The following is a 12302-nucleotide window of genomic DNA, read 5'->3' as shown; positions in this document are numbered from 1 at the left end:
AGGCTAGGGTCATAGATGGGAGGTTGGTTTCAGTGCAGCAGTGAGAAGTGTAGGCTAGGTTGGTAGAGCGGAGGTTGGTTTCACTGAGGCAGTGAGGAGAGTAGGCTAGGTTCGTAGAGCGGAGGTTGGTTTCACTGGGGCAGTGAGAAGTGTAGGCTAGGGTCGTAGAGCGGAGGCTGGTTTCACTGAGTCAGTGAGTAGTGTAGGCTAGGTTCATAGAACGGAGGTTGTTTTCACTTAGGCAGTGAGAAGTGTAGGCTAGGTTCGTAGAGGGGCGGTTGGTTTCACTGAGGCAGTGTGACATGTAGGCTAGGTTCGTAGAGCGGAGGTTGGTTTCACTGAGGCAGTGAGAAGTGTAGGCTATGTTCGTAGAGGGGAGGTTGGTTTCACTGAGGCAGTGAGAAGTGGAGGCTAGGGTCGTAGAGGGGAGTTTGGTTTCACTGAGGCAGTGAGAAGTGTAGATTAGGTTCGTAGAGCGGAGGTTGGTTTCGCTGAGGCAGTGAGAAGTGTAGGCTAGGGTCGTAGAGGGGAGGTTAGTTTCACTGAGGCAGTGAGAAGTGTAATTTAGGTTCATAAAGCGGAGGTTGGTTTCACTGAGGCAGTGAAAAGTGTCGGCTAGGTTCGTAGAGGGGAGTTTGGTTTTACAGAGGCAGTGAGAAGTGTAGATTAGGTTCGTAGAGCGGAGGTTGGTTTCGCTGAGGCAGTGAGAAGTGTAGGCTAGGGTCGTAGAGGGGAGGTTGGTTTCACTGAGGCAGTGAGAAGTGTAATTTAGGTTCGTAAAGCAGCAGTTGGTTTCACTGCAGCAGTGAGAAGTGTAGGCTAGGTTTGTAGAGCGGAGTTTGGTTTCACTGGGGCAGTGAGAAATGTAGGCTAGGGTCGTAGAGCGGACGTTGGTTTCACTGAGGCAGTGAGCAGTGTAGGTTAGGTTCGTAGAGGGGCGGTTGGTTTAACTGAGGCAGTGTGACGTGTAGGCCAGGTTCGTAGAGGGGAGGATGGTTTCACTGAGGGAGTGAGAAATGTAGTCTAGGTTCATTGAGGGGAGTGTGGTTTCACTGAGGCAGTGAGAAGTGTAGGCTAGGTTTGTAGAGGGGAGGTTGGTTTCACTGACGTAGTGAGAAGTGTAGGCTAGGTTCGTAGAGGGGAGTTTGGTTTCACTGAGGCAGTGAGAAGTGTAGGCTAGGTTCCTAGAGGGGAGGTTGGTTTCACTGAGGTAGTGTGAAGTGTAGGCTAGGTTCGTAGAGGGGAGGTTGGTTTCACTGAGGCAGTGAGAAGTGTAGGCTAGGTTCGTAGAGGGGAAGTTGGTTTCTGTGATATGCTGAGCTGTGTTCACAACTTTATTCTTATTGTTTTACCTCATTCTACCTTAATGCAGTGTATAATGATTTGATTTTGTGTTAATTTATGTATCTGGAGATACAGCACAGTAACAGGCCCTTCCGGCCCTATGAGTTTCCTCTGCTCAATTACTCCCCTGTGACCAATTAAGCTGCTAAGCTGTACATCTTTAAAATGCTGGGGGAAACGGCAGCAGCCAGACAGAACCCACATGGTTAAGTGGAGAGTGTACGAACTCCTTATTGACAGCAGCAGAAATGAAACCCGATTACTGGCGCAGTGACAGTGTTACTCTAAATGCTTGGCCAGCATGTTACCCCACTAACAGTACGCAAGACAAGGTTTTCACTGAATCTTTGCACGCACAACGATCTGGAACCAATTTAATAATACATCAAGACCAACGTGCCCCTGCCTCTCTGCGCTACCTGGCATGAGCGTCGATGTCTGCGGCAGTGTCGCTGTCGGGTTGCTGTACGGCCAGAGACAAGCATTAGTCTCTTCGTCAAAAACCAGACCTGTCTGGCATTTCTGTTGGAAAGTTATTCCTGATGCACACTGGTAGAATACGTTGGCATTCAATGGGTCAGGATAGTTCCCATCAGGTCTATCCCTGCAGAACGTTGCATTAAATGGTTCTGTAAAGGAAAACAAGGAACATAGCATCAGCAGGGAGTTGAATGGGGTCAAGTGTCACATCTCAAAGTATAGGCTAGAACTTACACTCAACGGCCACTTTGTTTGGTACCTCCTGTACTTGATGAAGTGTCCCCTGAGTGTATGTTCAAGGTCGTCTGCTGCTATAGCCTATCCACTTCAATGTCTGGCCTGCCGTGCATTCAGAGATGCTCTTCTGCACACCACATGGTTATTTGAGTTGCTGTCAGCTCATATCTACTTGAACCAGTCGGGCCATTCCCCTCTGACCTCTCTCATTAACAAAGCCTTTTTGCTCACAGAACTGCTGCTCGCTCACCAGCTGCTTTTCTCATTTTTTGCACCATTCTCTGTAAACTTTCGAGGCTGTTGTACGTGAAAGTCGCAGGAGATCATTGGTTTCTGAGATTCTCAAACCATCCGGTCTGGCACCAACAATCATTCCATGGCCAAAGTCACTTTAGATCACATTCCTTCCCCACTCTGATGTTTGGCCTGAACAAAAACGGGACCTCTTGTCCACGTCTGCGTGCTTTTGTGCATTGAGTCGCTGCCCCATAATTGACTAATTCGATATTCACAAGGAGCAAGTCCACTGGTGTACCTAATAAAGTGGCCACTGAGTGTATATCGGTCAGATGGTGACTGAGGGGCCTCTTTCGTTCTCGTTCATCGTCAGCATCCAACCTCATCTCGTTGGGCATCAGAGGCGGTCGCACAGCAACCCACCCTGGCCTGCCAGAGGCGGTCACAGAGGCTGCAGGGAAAAGGTCAGTTTTCTTCCAGTCTGGTACTGAGGGCTCTGAGCGAATGGGTGAGACCAACATGGCTACCGCAGAATGGGGAGCTTGTGCCTTCTGCCTCTTATGTAGAGATTCCTAGCTAACGGGCAAGTATTTCAACATCAATCGTGTCATCTTGGCGTGGCCGGGGGGCCAGAGAACCCCGGCAGTTCATGGAGGGTTGCATGCCCTCTGTCCTGTTGGTATTCTCTCCCCCAGCCAGGTCAACATTGGGCATAGAAACAACTTGGTGTTGGATTGCCTGTTTAATTGTGTGGTTTTTTTTTCAGTTTAACAGTTAATTATCTGCTTGTACTTTAAGTAGTTGTTACGTATATGTAACACTTTAACACGCTTCCTCATGGTTACTGTACATTTGTGCAGATGTTCAATATGAACCCTCGTGGTTATAATTGGTATAATTCTGGAAAGTTCTGGAGGCTTCTCTCGGTGCTGCATTATTTGAATGAGAGCTTTCTCATTGGTTAACTCATATCTATGAACTTGAATCAAATTTTTCCTCATCTATGTGGTATAAAAACAGCTATACTACGATGCAACTTACAAATGTTTGTAGATCTTTTCACTTCTACCTGCCTTCATTTTCAATTTTTCTTTGTTCCATCAATGTGTAATAAAATGATCATGAAGCAACACTTCCTGTGCCTCTTTCCTGACTTCTGAAAGAATCTTGGATCATAACATCAGAATCCAACAATGGCCTGCCCACGGGAGCTGACTGGCTGGGACTTGGGGCCTTACCACAAGGGATACAGGCCTGAGAGAGGCTGATGTCCTTCCATTAAATTAGGATGACTTAACGAAGTCACTGTTGATGGTCGTCCAAGCCTCAGGACAGGGACCACTGTTGACCAGTGGATTATGAGGGTTTTCTGCCAGGTCTTGGGCCTTGATCTTCAGATCCTCTCTTCCTCTATCACACAAAGACTATACTGGTGCTTTCAGACCATAAGACACAAGTGTAGGATTAGGCCATTTGGCCCATTGAGACTGGACCTCTATTCGATCATGTCTGATTTATTTTCCCTCTCAAACCCATTCACCTGTCTTTAAAATCAAAATACAATCTATTATCAAAATACCTACATATATGTTATTTAATGTTAAAATACCTGCATATATCACATTCAAGAGTGTCAGGGAAGTGAAGTTTGTGCAGTGAAAATTACGACTGAGAAGGTGCTCAGGAAGCTTAATGGTCTGAGGGTGGATAAATCTCCTGGACCTGATAGAATGCACCCTCGAGTTCTGAAGGAAGTAACTGGAGAGATTGCGGAGGCATTAACAATGATCTTTCAAGAATTGATAGATTCTGGCATTGTACCGAATGACTGGAAAACTGCAGATGTTACTCCATTATTTAAGAAGGGTGGGAGGCAGCAGAAAGGAAACTATAGACCTGTTAGCCTGACATCAGTGGTTGGGAAGTTGTTGAATCGATTGTTAGGGATGAGATTACAGAGTATCTGGAGGCACGTGACAAGACAGGCCAAAGCCAAAATGGTCATGCACTTTAGTGGAAGAAATAAAGGGGCAAACTATTATATAGAGGGAGAGAAGATTCAAAATACAGAGATGCAAAGGGACTTGGGAGTCCTTCTGCAGGATACCCTAAAGGCTAACCTCCAGGTTGAGTCAGTTGTGAAGAAGGCGAATGCAATGTTGGCATTCATTTCTAGAAGTTTAGAATATAAGAGCAGGGACGTGATGTTGCGGCTCTATAAGGCACTCGTGAGACCAGACTTGGAGTACTGTGTGCAGTTTTGGGCTCCTTATTTTGGAAAGGATGTACTGACAATGGAGAGAGTTCAGAGAAGATTCATGAGAATGATTCCAGGAATGAAAGGGTTACCGTATGAGGAACGTCTGGCAGCTCTTGGGCTGTATTCCCTGTAGTTCAGGAGAATGAGGGGATGGGAATCTCATAGAAACATTCTGAATGTTAAAAAGCCCGAACAGATTAGATATGGCAAAGTTATTTCCCATGGTAGAATTGGATCAGCCCTTGATTGAATAGCAGAGCAGACTCGATGGGCCAAATGGTCTTATCTTATGCCTGATGTCAATCTTCTGCAATATATTTTATTTATAAATCTGTGGTAATATTACTTTGTGTTGTGTGTGGAGTGTACCTGATAAAAAAAAGAGCTATCCTAGTGACTCCACTTTTCCATATTTTTCTCCATAAAGCTGTAGATGTTTCATTTTTACTGTAAGTGTGCATTTGTGTTGTATGAGGATCTAATAACATTATTTGTTTGCTATCCCTGTCAGATCACCAGCAGGTGGTAAGATTAGGCTCCCTCACCTCTGCCCCTCTGACCCTCAACACAAGTGCCCCTCAGGGCTGTGTACTAAGGCCCCTCCTTCACTCTCTGTATAACCATGACTGTGTCGCCACCCACAGCTCCAATCTGCTAATTAAATTTGCTGACAACACTACACTGATTGGCCTAATTTCAAATAATAATGAGGCAGCCTACAGAGAAGTCATCACCCTGACAACAGTGGTGTCGAGAAAACAACCTCTCCCTCAATGTCACAAAAACAAAGGAGCTGGTTGTGGACGACAGGAGGAATGGAGACCAGCTAACCCCTATTGACACCAATAGATTCAGGGTTGAGAGGGTGAATGTGTTTAAGTTTCTCAGCATAAACATCGCTGAGGATCTCACGTGGTCTGTACACACCAGCTGTGTGGTGAAAAAGTCACAACAGCACCTCTTTCACCTCAGACGGTTGAAGAAGTTTGGTATGGGCCGCCCCAAAATCCTAAGAACTTTCTACAGGGGAACAATTGAGAGCATCCTGACTGTCTGCATCACTGCCTGGTTTGGGAACTGTGCTTCCCTCAATCGCAGAGAGTGGTGCGGACAGCCCAGCGTATCTGTAGTTGTGAACTTCCCAAGATTCAGGACATTTACAGAGACAGGTGTGGAAAAAGGGCCTGAAGGGTCATTGGGGTCCTGAGTCACCCCAACCACAAATGTTCCACCTGCTACCGTCCGGGAAACAGTACCACAGCATAAAAGCCAGGACCAGGAGGCTCCGGGACAGCTTCTTCCACTAGGCCGTTCATGTTGACACAACTGTGTTTCTATGTTATACAGTTCTATATCCTGTTGTACATACTATTTATTATAAATTACTATAAATTGCACATTGCACATTTAGACGGAGACATAATGTAAAGATTTTTACTCCTCATGTATATGAAGGATGTAAGTAATAAAGTCAATTCAAATCAATACTAGAATTGGCCAAATGTATTTACCTTTGTCAGGATCCACTGGCCAATCACACATTCCTTTTACTGGATCGAAAACCAAGCTCTTGGGACACTGTAAATGAAATGTTTTCCCCTGAAAACACTGATAAAAGCTAAATCTGTCCAGAGAATCCAGAAAAATGCCAGTTCCTTTGTCAAGGCAGAAGTTGGGATCGACATCACCAGGTCCTACAAGGGAATCACAACATCAGCTCAAGAGAGTCTGGAACATCGTAAAGAACAGCTGTGATCATCAAGTACCTAAACAGATCCGCGTATTGTTGAACTTTGTACATGGACTGTTGGGCAGTGTGATGGGGAATCAGAGGAAAACGTTTTAAGTACGTTAGTGACAATGATGGTTGTTCGTCATATCCAACGATGGCAGGAGACCTGTGCGGGAGAGTTTCTAAAGTGGAAAGCTGTTGCACTGGGGCAGTTCCACTCCCTCAGCCTAAGCACAGGAGGGAAAATATAAAGCATCTTGGGATCTATAAAAGCTTACAGAGTAATGAATAAGGTTAATGAGCTAACCAGAAACATATAGTCCTAGCACATAAATAAATCAGTCTTATACGTTTATTATAGGGCAGAAGTGGGTGGGGGAGGGCTGAAGTAAGAAGCTGGAAAAGGTAAAGGGCTGAAGGAGGGGGAATCTGATGGGTGGGGAGGGACAGTGGACCGTGGGGAAAAAGGGTGCCAGAAGGGAGGTGAGAAGAGAAGGGCTGAAATGGGTACCAGAACAGGGAATGGAAAAAGAGAGAAGGGGTAGAGAAGAGAAATTACTGGAAGTTTGAGAAATCGATGATCATGTCATCAGGTTGGAGGCTACCCAGATGGAATATGAGGTGTTGCTCCTCCAACCTGAGAGTGGCAGAAGAGGAGGCCGTGGACCGACGTGTGGGAATGGGAACGGGAAGTGGGACTGAAATGGGTGGCTACTGGACGGTGGAAGCAGGTGTGTGGGGGAGGCAGAGGGGGTGAAGTAAGAAGCTAGGACGTGGTTGGCGGGAAAGGTGAAGGGCTGGGGAAGAAAGAATCTGACAGGAAACCATGGGAGAAAGGGAAGGAGGAGGGGCGCCAAGAGGAGGTGAAGGACGGCTGAGGAGAAGAGGTTAAGGGGACGGAGTGGGGGAACGAAGAAGAGGGAAAGGGAAGAGGGAAAAAAAGTTTACTACCAGAAGGAGCAGTCGCTGTTCGTGCCATCGGGTTGGACACCACCCAAGTGGAAAATGAGGTGATGCTCTGCCACCCTGAGAGGGCCCTCATCATGATGCAAGAGGAGGTCACGGACCAATGTGTCGGAACGGGAATGGGGAGAGGAATTGAAACGGCTGGCCAGCAGAAAATACCGTTTTTTGCCGATGGAGCAGGTACGTTTGTGTCTCACCAATGAAGTGAAGGCCGCATCAGAAGCATTGGATAGAATAGACGACCCCAAGAGAGGTGAAGGTAATAAGCTACATTGTAGAGGGCTATGAGGGTGACACAGTAACAGAGGGGATTATTGTTGCCTGCCAGTGAGATAGGGAAGGAAAAGAACAAGGTGAATTTGCCCATCCTATCAGGGTCCAACGATCAAGGGGTCAACACCAAAATCAATTTGGACAGAAGTAAGGAACAGTGGGCAAAGCTGGGACACGGAATGGGACAAGGTAGGTCAGTCTGTGGAAAGTGCAGTGTGTTTAAAATAAATGCCACGATTCTAGATGAGCAAGAGTGTGCAAGGTGATAGGTTGAGTAAGCGAGGGCTTTTCTCTTTGGAGTGAAGGAGGATTAGAGGTGTACAACAAGCACAGATTGAGTGGAAGTTTGGGGGGGGGGGTGTTAGAGGTAGGTTTTCTACACAGGGAGTGGTGGGTGTGTGGAACGCCCTGTCAGGGGTGGTGCTGGAGGCAGATACAGTAAGGGCATTTAGAAAACTCTTAGATAGGCACATGGATGGAGGAAAAGTGGAGGGAAGGGTTAGATTAACTTTGGTTAAAAGGTCGGCACAACATTGTGGGCTAAAGGGCTTGGACTGCTCCATGTTACATTACAGTCCCTTCAGCCCATGATGTTGTGCCAACTTTTTAACCCACTCCAATATCAATTTACCCCATCCCTCCCACATAACCCTCCATGTTCTGTCACCCATGTGCCTATCTAAGAGTCTCTTAAATGTCCCTAATGTATCAGCCTCTACCACCAAACACCCACCTCTCTCTGCGTAAATCATCTACCTCTGTCATCCCCCTATACTTTCCTCCAAACACCTTAAAATTATGTCCCCTTGTACTAGCCATTTCTGCTATGGGAAAAAGTTTCTGGTAGTCCAGTTGATCTATGCAACTCATCAAAGATCTTATCAAGCCAAGATCTTATCATCTTGTACACCTCTATCAAGTTACCTCATCCTCCTTCGCTCCAAAGGAAAAAGCCCTAGCTTGAAATGTTCTGTGTTCAAATGTCTTCTGAAGCTCTACAGGGTTGGGAAGCTGGGTAATTGTACAGATATCCAGCAAAGCTGTGAAGGCAGCAAGCAGGGGAATCGTCTTGCTCTACACTAGCCCTTTCCATAGAGGTGGAGGGGACTATATTCCACACCCAGGGGTGCCTTTAGAGATGACACATTCTATGTGTGGTGTAAGGCACCTTTCCTCATAAGGATAACAAGGTTGGAACAATTGCTTGGCAAGAACTCGCTGGTAAACTTATTCTGCCTTCTGTTACCTGCAGAGGTTGAAGTGTCTTCCACTGTGGAGGTGGTGGTCTTCACTGTCGAAACAGGCTCTGCTGTTGTGGGAACTTCCGTTGTTGGTGTTGTGGTGGTGGTGGGAATTTCTGTTGTTGTTGTTGTAGCTTCTGGGGCTGTGGGAGCTTTTGTTGTTGTTGTTGTTGTTGTAGTGGTGGGAATTTCTGTTGTTGTTGTAGTTTCTGGGGTTGTGGGAGCTTTTGTTGTTGTTGTTGTTGTGGTGGGAGTTTCTGTTATTGTAGTAGTTTCTGGGGTTGTGGGAACTTCCATTGTTGTTGTTGTGGTGGTGGTGGTGGGAATTTCTGTTGTTGTTGTAGTTTCTGGGGTTGTGGGAACTTCCGTTGTTGTTGTTGTGGTGGTGGTGGGAATTTCTGTTGTTGTTGTTGTTTCCAGAGTTGTAGGAACTTCCGTTGTTGTTGTTGTTGTTGTTGTTGTTGTTGTTGTGGTGGGAATTTCTGTTGTTGTTGTAGTTTCTGGGGTTGTGGGAACTTCCGTTGTTGTTGTTGCTGTTGTTGTTATTGTTTCCAGAGTTGTAGGATCTTCCGTTGTTGTTGTTGTTGGAACTTCCGTTGTTGTTGTTGTAGTTTCTGGGGTTGTGGGAGCTTTCGTTGTTGTTGTTGTTGTGGTGGGAATTTCTGTTGTTGTTGTAGTTTCTGGGGTTGCAGGAACTTCTGTTGTTGTTGTTGTTGTGGTGGTGGTGGTGGGAATTTCTGTTGCTGTAGTTACTTTTGTTGTTGTTGTTGTGGGAACTTCCATTGTTGTTGTTGTTGTTGTGGTGGTTGGAATTTTTGTTGTTGTTGTTGTAGTTTTCCTTGTTGTAGTAACTTCTGTTGTTGTTGTGGGAACTTCCGTTGTTGTCGTTGTTGTTGTGGTGGTTGGAATTTTTGTTGTTGTTGTAGTTTTCCTTGTTGTAGCAACTTCTGTTGTTGTTGTTGTGGGAATTTCCGTTGTTGTTGTTGTGGTAGTGGTGGTGGGAACTTCCGTTGTTGTTGTTGTTTTTGTTGGAACTTCCGTTGTTGTTGTTGTTGTAGTTTCTGGGGTTGTGGGAACTTTTGTTGTTGTTGTTGTTGTGGTGGGAATTTCTGTTGTTGTTGTTGTTGTTGTAGTTTCTGGGGTTGTGGGAACTTCCGTTGTTGTTGTTGTCGTTGTGGGAACTTCCGTTGTTGTTGTTGCTGTTGTTGTTGTTTCCAGAGTTGTAGGAACTTCCGTTGTTGTTGTTGTTGGAACTTCCGTTGTTGTTGTTGTAGTTTCTGGGGTTGTGGGAGCTTTTGTTGTTATTGTGGTGGTGGTGGGAATTTCTGTTGTTGTTGTAGTTTCTGGGGTTGCAGGAACTTCTGTTGTTGTTGTGGTGGTGGTGGTGGGAACTTCCGTTGTTGTTGTGGTGGTGGTGGGAATTTCTGTTGTTGTAGTTACTTTTGTTGTTGTTGTTGTGGGAACTTCCGTTGTTGTCGTTGTTGTTGTGGTGGTTGGAATTTTTGTTGTTGTTGTAGTTTTCCTTGTTGTAGCAACTTCTGTTGTTGTTGATGTGGGAACTTCCATTGTTGACGTTGTTGTTGTGGTGGTTGGAATTTTTGTTGTTGTTGTAGTTTTCCTCGTTGTAGCAACTTCTGTTGTTGTTGTGGTGGTAGTGGGAATTTCTGTTGTTGTTGTTGTGGGAACTTCTGTTGTTGTTGTGGTGGTGGTGGTGGGAACTTCTGTTGTTGTTGTTGTTGTGGTGGTGGTGGTGGGAATTTCTGTTGTTGTTGTCGTTGTGGGAACTTCCATTGTTGTTGTTGTTGTTGTTTCCAGGGTTGTAGGAACTACTGTTGTTGTTGTTGTTGTTGTGGGAACTTTTGTTGTTGTTGTTGTGGGAACTTCTGTTGTTGTGGTGGTGGTGGTGGTGGGAATTTCTGTTGTTGTAGTTTTTCTTGTAGCAGGAACTTTTGTTGGTGTTGTTGTGGGAACTTCTGTTGTTGTGGTGGTGGTGGTGGTGGGAATTTCTGTTGTTGTTGTAGTTGTCCTTGTTGTAGGAACTTCTGTTGTTGTTGTTGTTGTTGTGGGAACTTCCGTTGTTGTCGTTGTTATTGTAGTGGTGGTTGGAATTTTTGTTGTTGTAGTTTTCCTTGTTGTAGCAACTTCTGTTGGTGTTGTAGTTTCTGGAGTTGTAGGAACTTCCATTGTTGTTGTTGGAACTTCCATTGTTGTTGTTGTGGTGGTGGTGGTGGGAATTTCTGTTGTTGTTGTTGTTGTGGGAACTTCCATTGTTGTTGTTGTTGTTGTTGTTTCCGGGGTTGTAGGAACTTCTGTTGTTGTTGTTGTGGGAACTTTTGTTGTTGTTGTGGTGGTGGTGGTGGTGGGAATTTCTGTTGTTGTTGTTGTTGTTGTTGTTGTGGGAACTTCTGTTGTTGTTGTGGTGGTGGTGGTTGTGGTGGGAATTTCTGTTGTTGTTGTTGTCATTGTGGGAACTTCCGTTGCTGTTGTTGTTGTTGTTTCCGCAGCTGTAGGAACTTCTGTTGTTGTTGTGGGAACTTTTGCTGTGGTGGAAACTTTTGCTGTGGTGGAAACTTTTGTTGTGGTGGTGGTGGTGGTGGTGGTGGGAATTTTTGTTGTTGTAGTTTTTCTTGTAGTAGGAACTTTTGTTGTTGTTGTTGTGGGAACTTCCGTTGTTGTCATTGTTGTTGTTGTGGTGGTTGGAATTTTTGTTGTTGTTGTAGTTTTCCTTGTTGTAGGAATCTTCTGTGTCGTTGAAGGAATTCTTCTTGTGGTGGGAATCCGCGCTGTTGTCGTTGTAGGTTTCCTTGCGGTTATTGGTGGCCTTCTCGTTGTTGTCTTTGGGGTTGTTTGTGGTGGCTGGGGTGTGGAGATCAGAAAGATACATGCAACAACCTTGGTGCTGAAGACTAAACCCACAGGACATTTGAGGTGATTCATCTCTCCATTGGAACAGAGGTAGAACCTGGTGACATCCTCTGGGTCTGCATAGTATCCGTTTGGTTTCCCACTACAAAAGGACGGAGCATCTACAAGAAACCAGTTAGTATCAGTGAAGAACACAGAATCAGGGAATCACACAGCAAAAAAACAGGCCCTCCAGCCCAAATTGACCAAGCCAACCAGGATGCCCATCTTAACAAGTCCCATTTGTCCAAGCTTGGCCCTTATTCCTCTGGGCCTTTCCTATCCATGTGTCTGTCCACGCGTCTTTTAAATGTCTTTAATGTCCTGCCTTAAACACTTCTTCTGGTATCATCGTCAGTGTCCTTCAGGCCATCTAGCCTTTGCCAAACTATAGTTCTGTCTAGTCCCATCGACCCACCTACCCATCCTTGTACTTATCCAAACTTCTCTTAAACGTTGCAAACAAACCCACATTCACCACTTCCACTGGCACTCTCACCACCCTCTGAGAGAAGTTTCCCTTAAACATTTCACCTTTCACCCTTAACCCATCACCTAGGCTCACACAACCTGAGCGGAAGAAGCTTGTTGGTGTTTATCCTCTCTATACTCCTCTTCACTTAAGAAT

The 12302-nt window shown here is 45.6% G+C and overlaps 1 protein-coding gene across 1 annotated transcript; it reads right to left on the bottom strand.

Moving 5' to 3' along the window:
- Nucleotides 1-6112: 6112 nt before the first annotated feature.
- On the bottom strand, nt 6113-12100 carry LOC140732546 (uncharacterized). The gene is made up of 3 exons (XM_073055315.1): nt 12093-12100; nt 8776-11079; nt 6113-6252 (listed from the first exon to the last, which is right to left on the bottom strand). The coding sequence occupies exons 1-3, from the start codon at nt 12098-12100 to the stop codon at nt 6243-6245; spliced, it is 2322 nt and encodes a 773-aa protein (XP_072911416.1). The 3' UTR covers nt 6113-6242.
- Between the last annotated feature and the right edge of the window lie 202 nt (nt 12101-12302).

This window comes from Hemitrygon akajei, chromosome 8, assembly GCF_048418815.1.
Source record: "Hemitrygon akajei chromosome 8, sHemAka1.3, whole genome shotgun sequence".
Lineage (NCBI taxonomy): Eukaryota > Metazoa > Chordata > Chondrichthyes > Myliobatiformes > Dasyatidae > Hemitrygon > Hemitrygon akajei.
The sequence above is the reverse complement of the archived record's forward strand: the minus strand, read 5'-3'. Positions and strand labels throughout refer to the sequence as shown.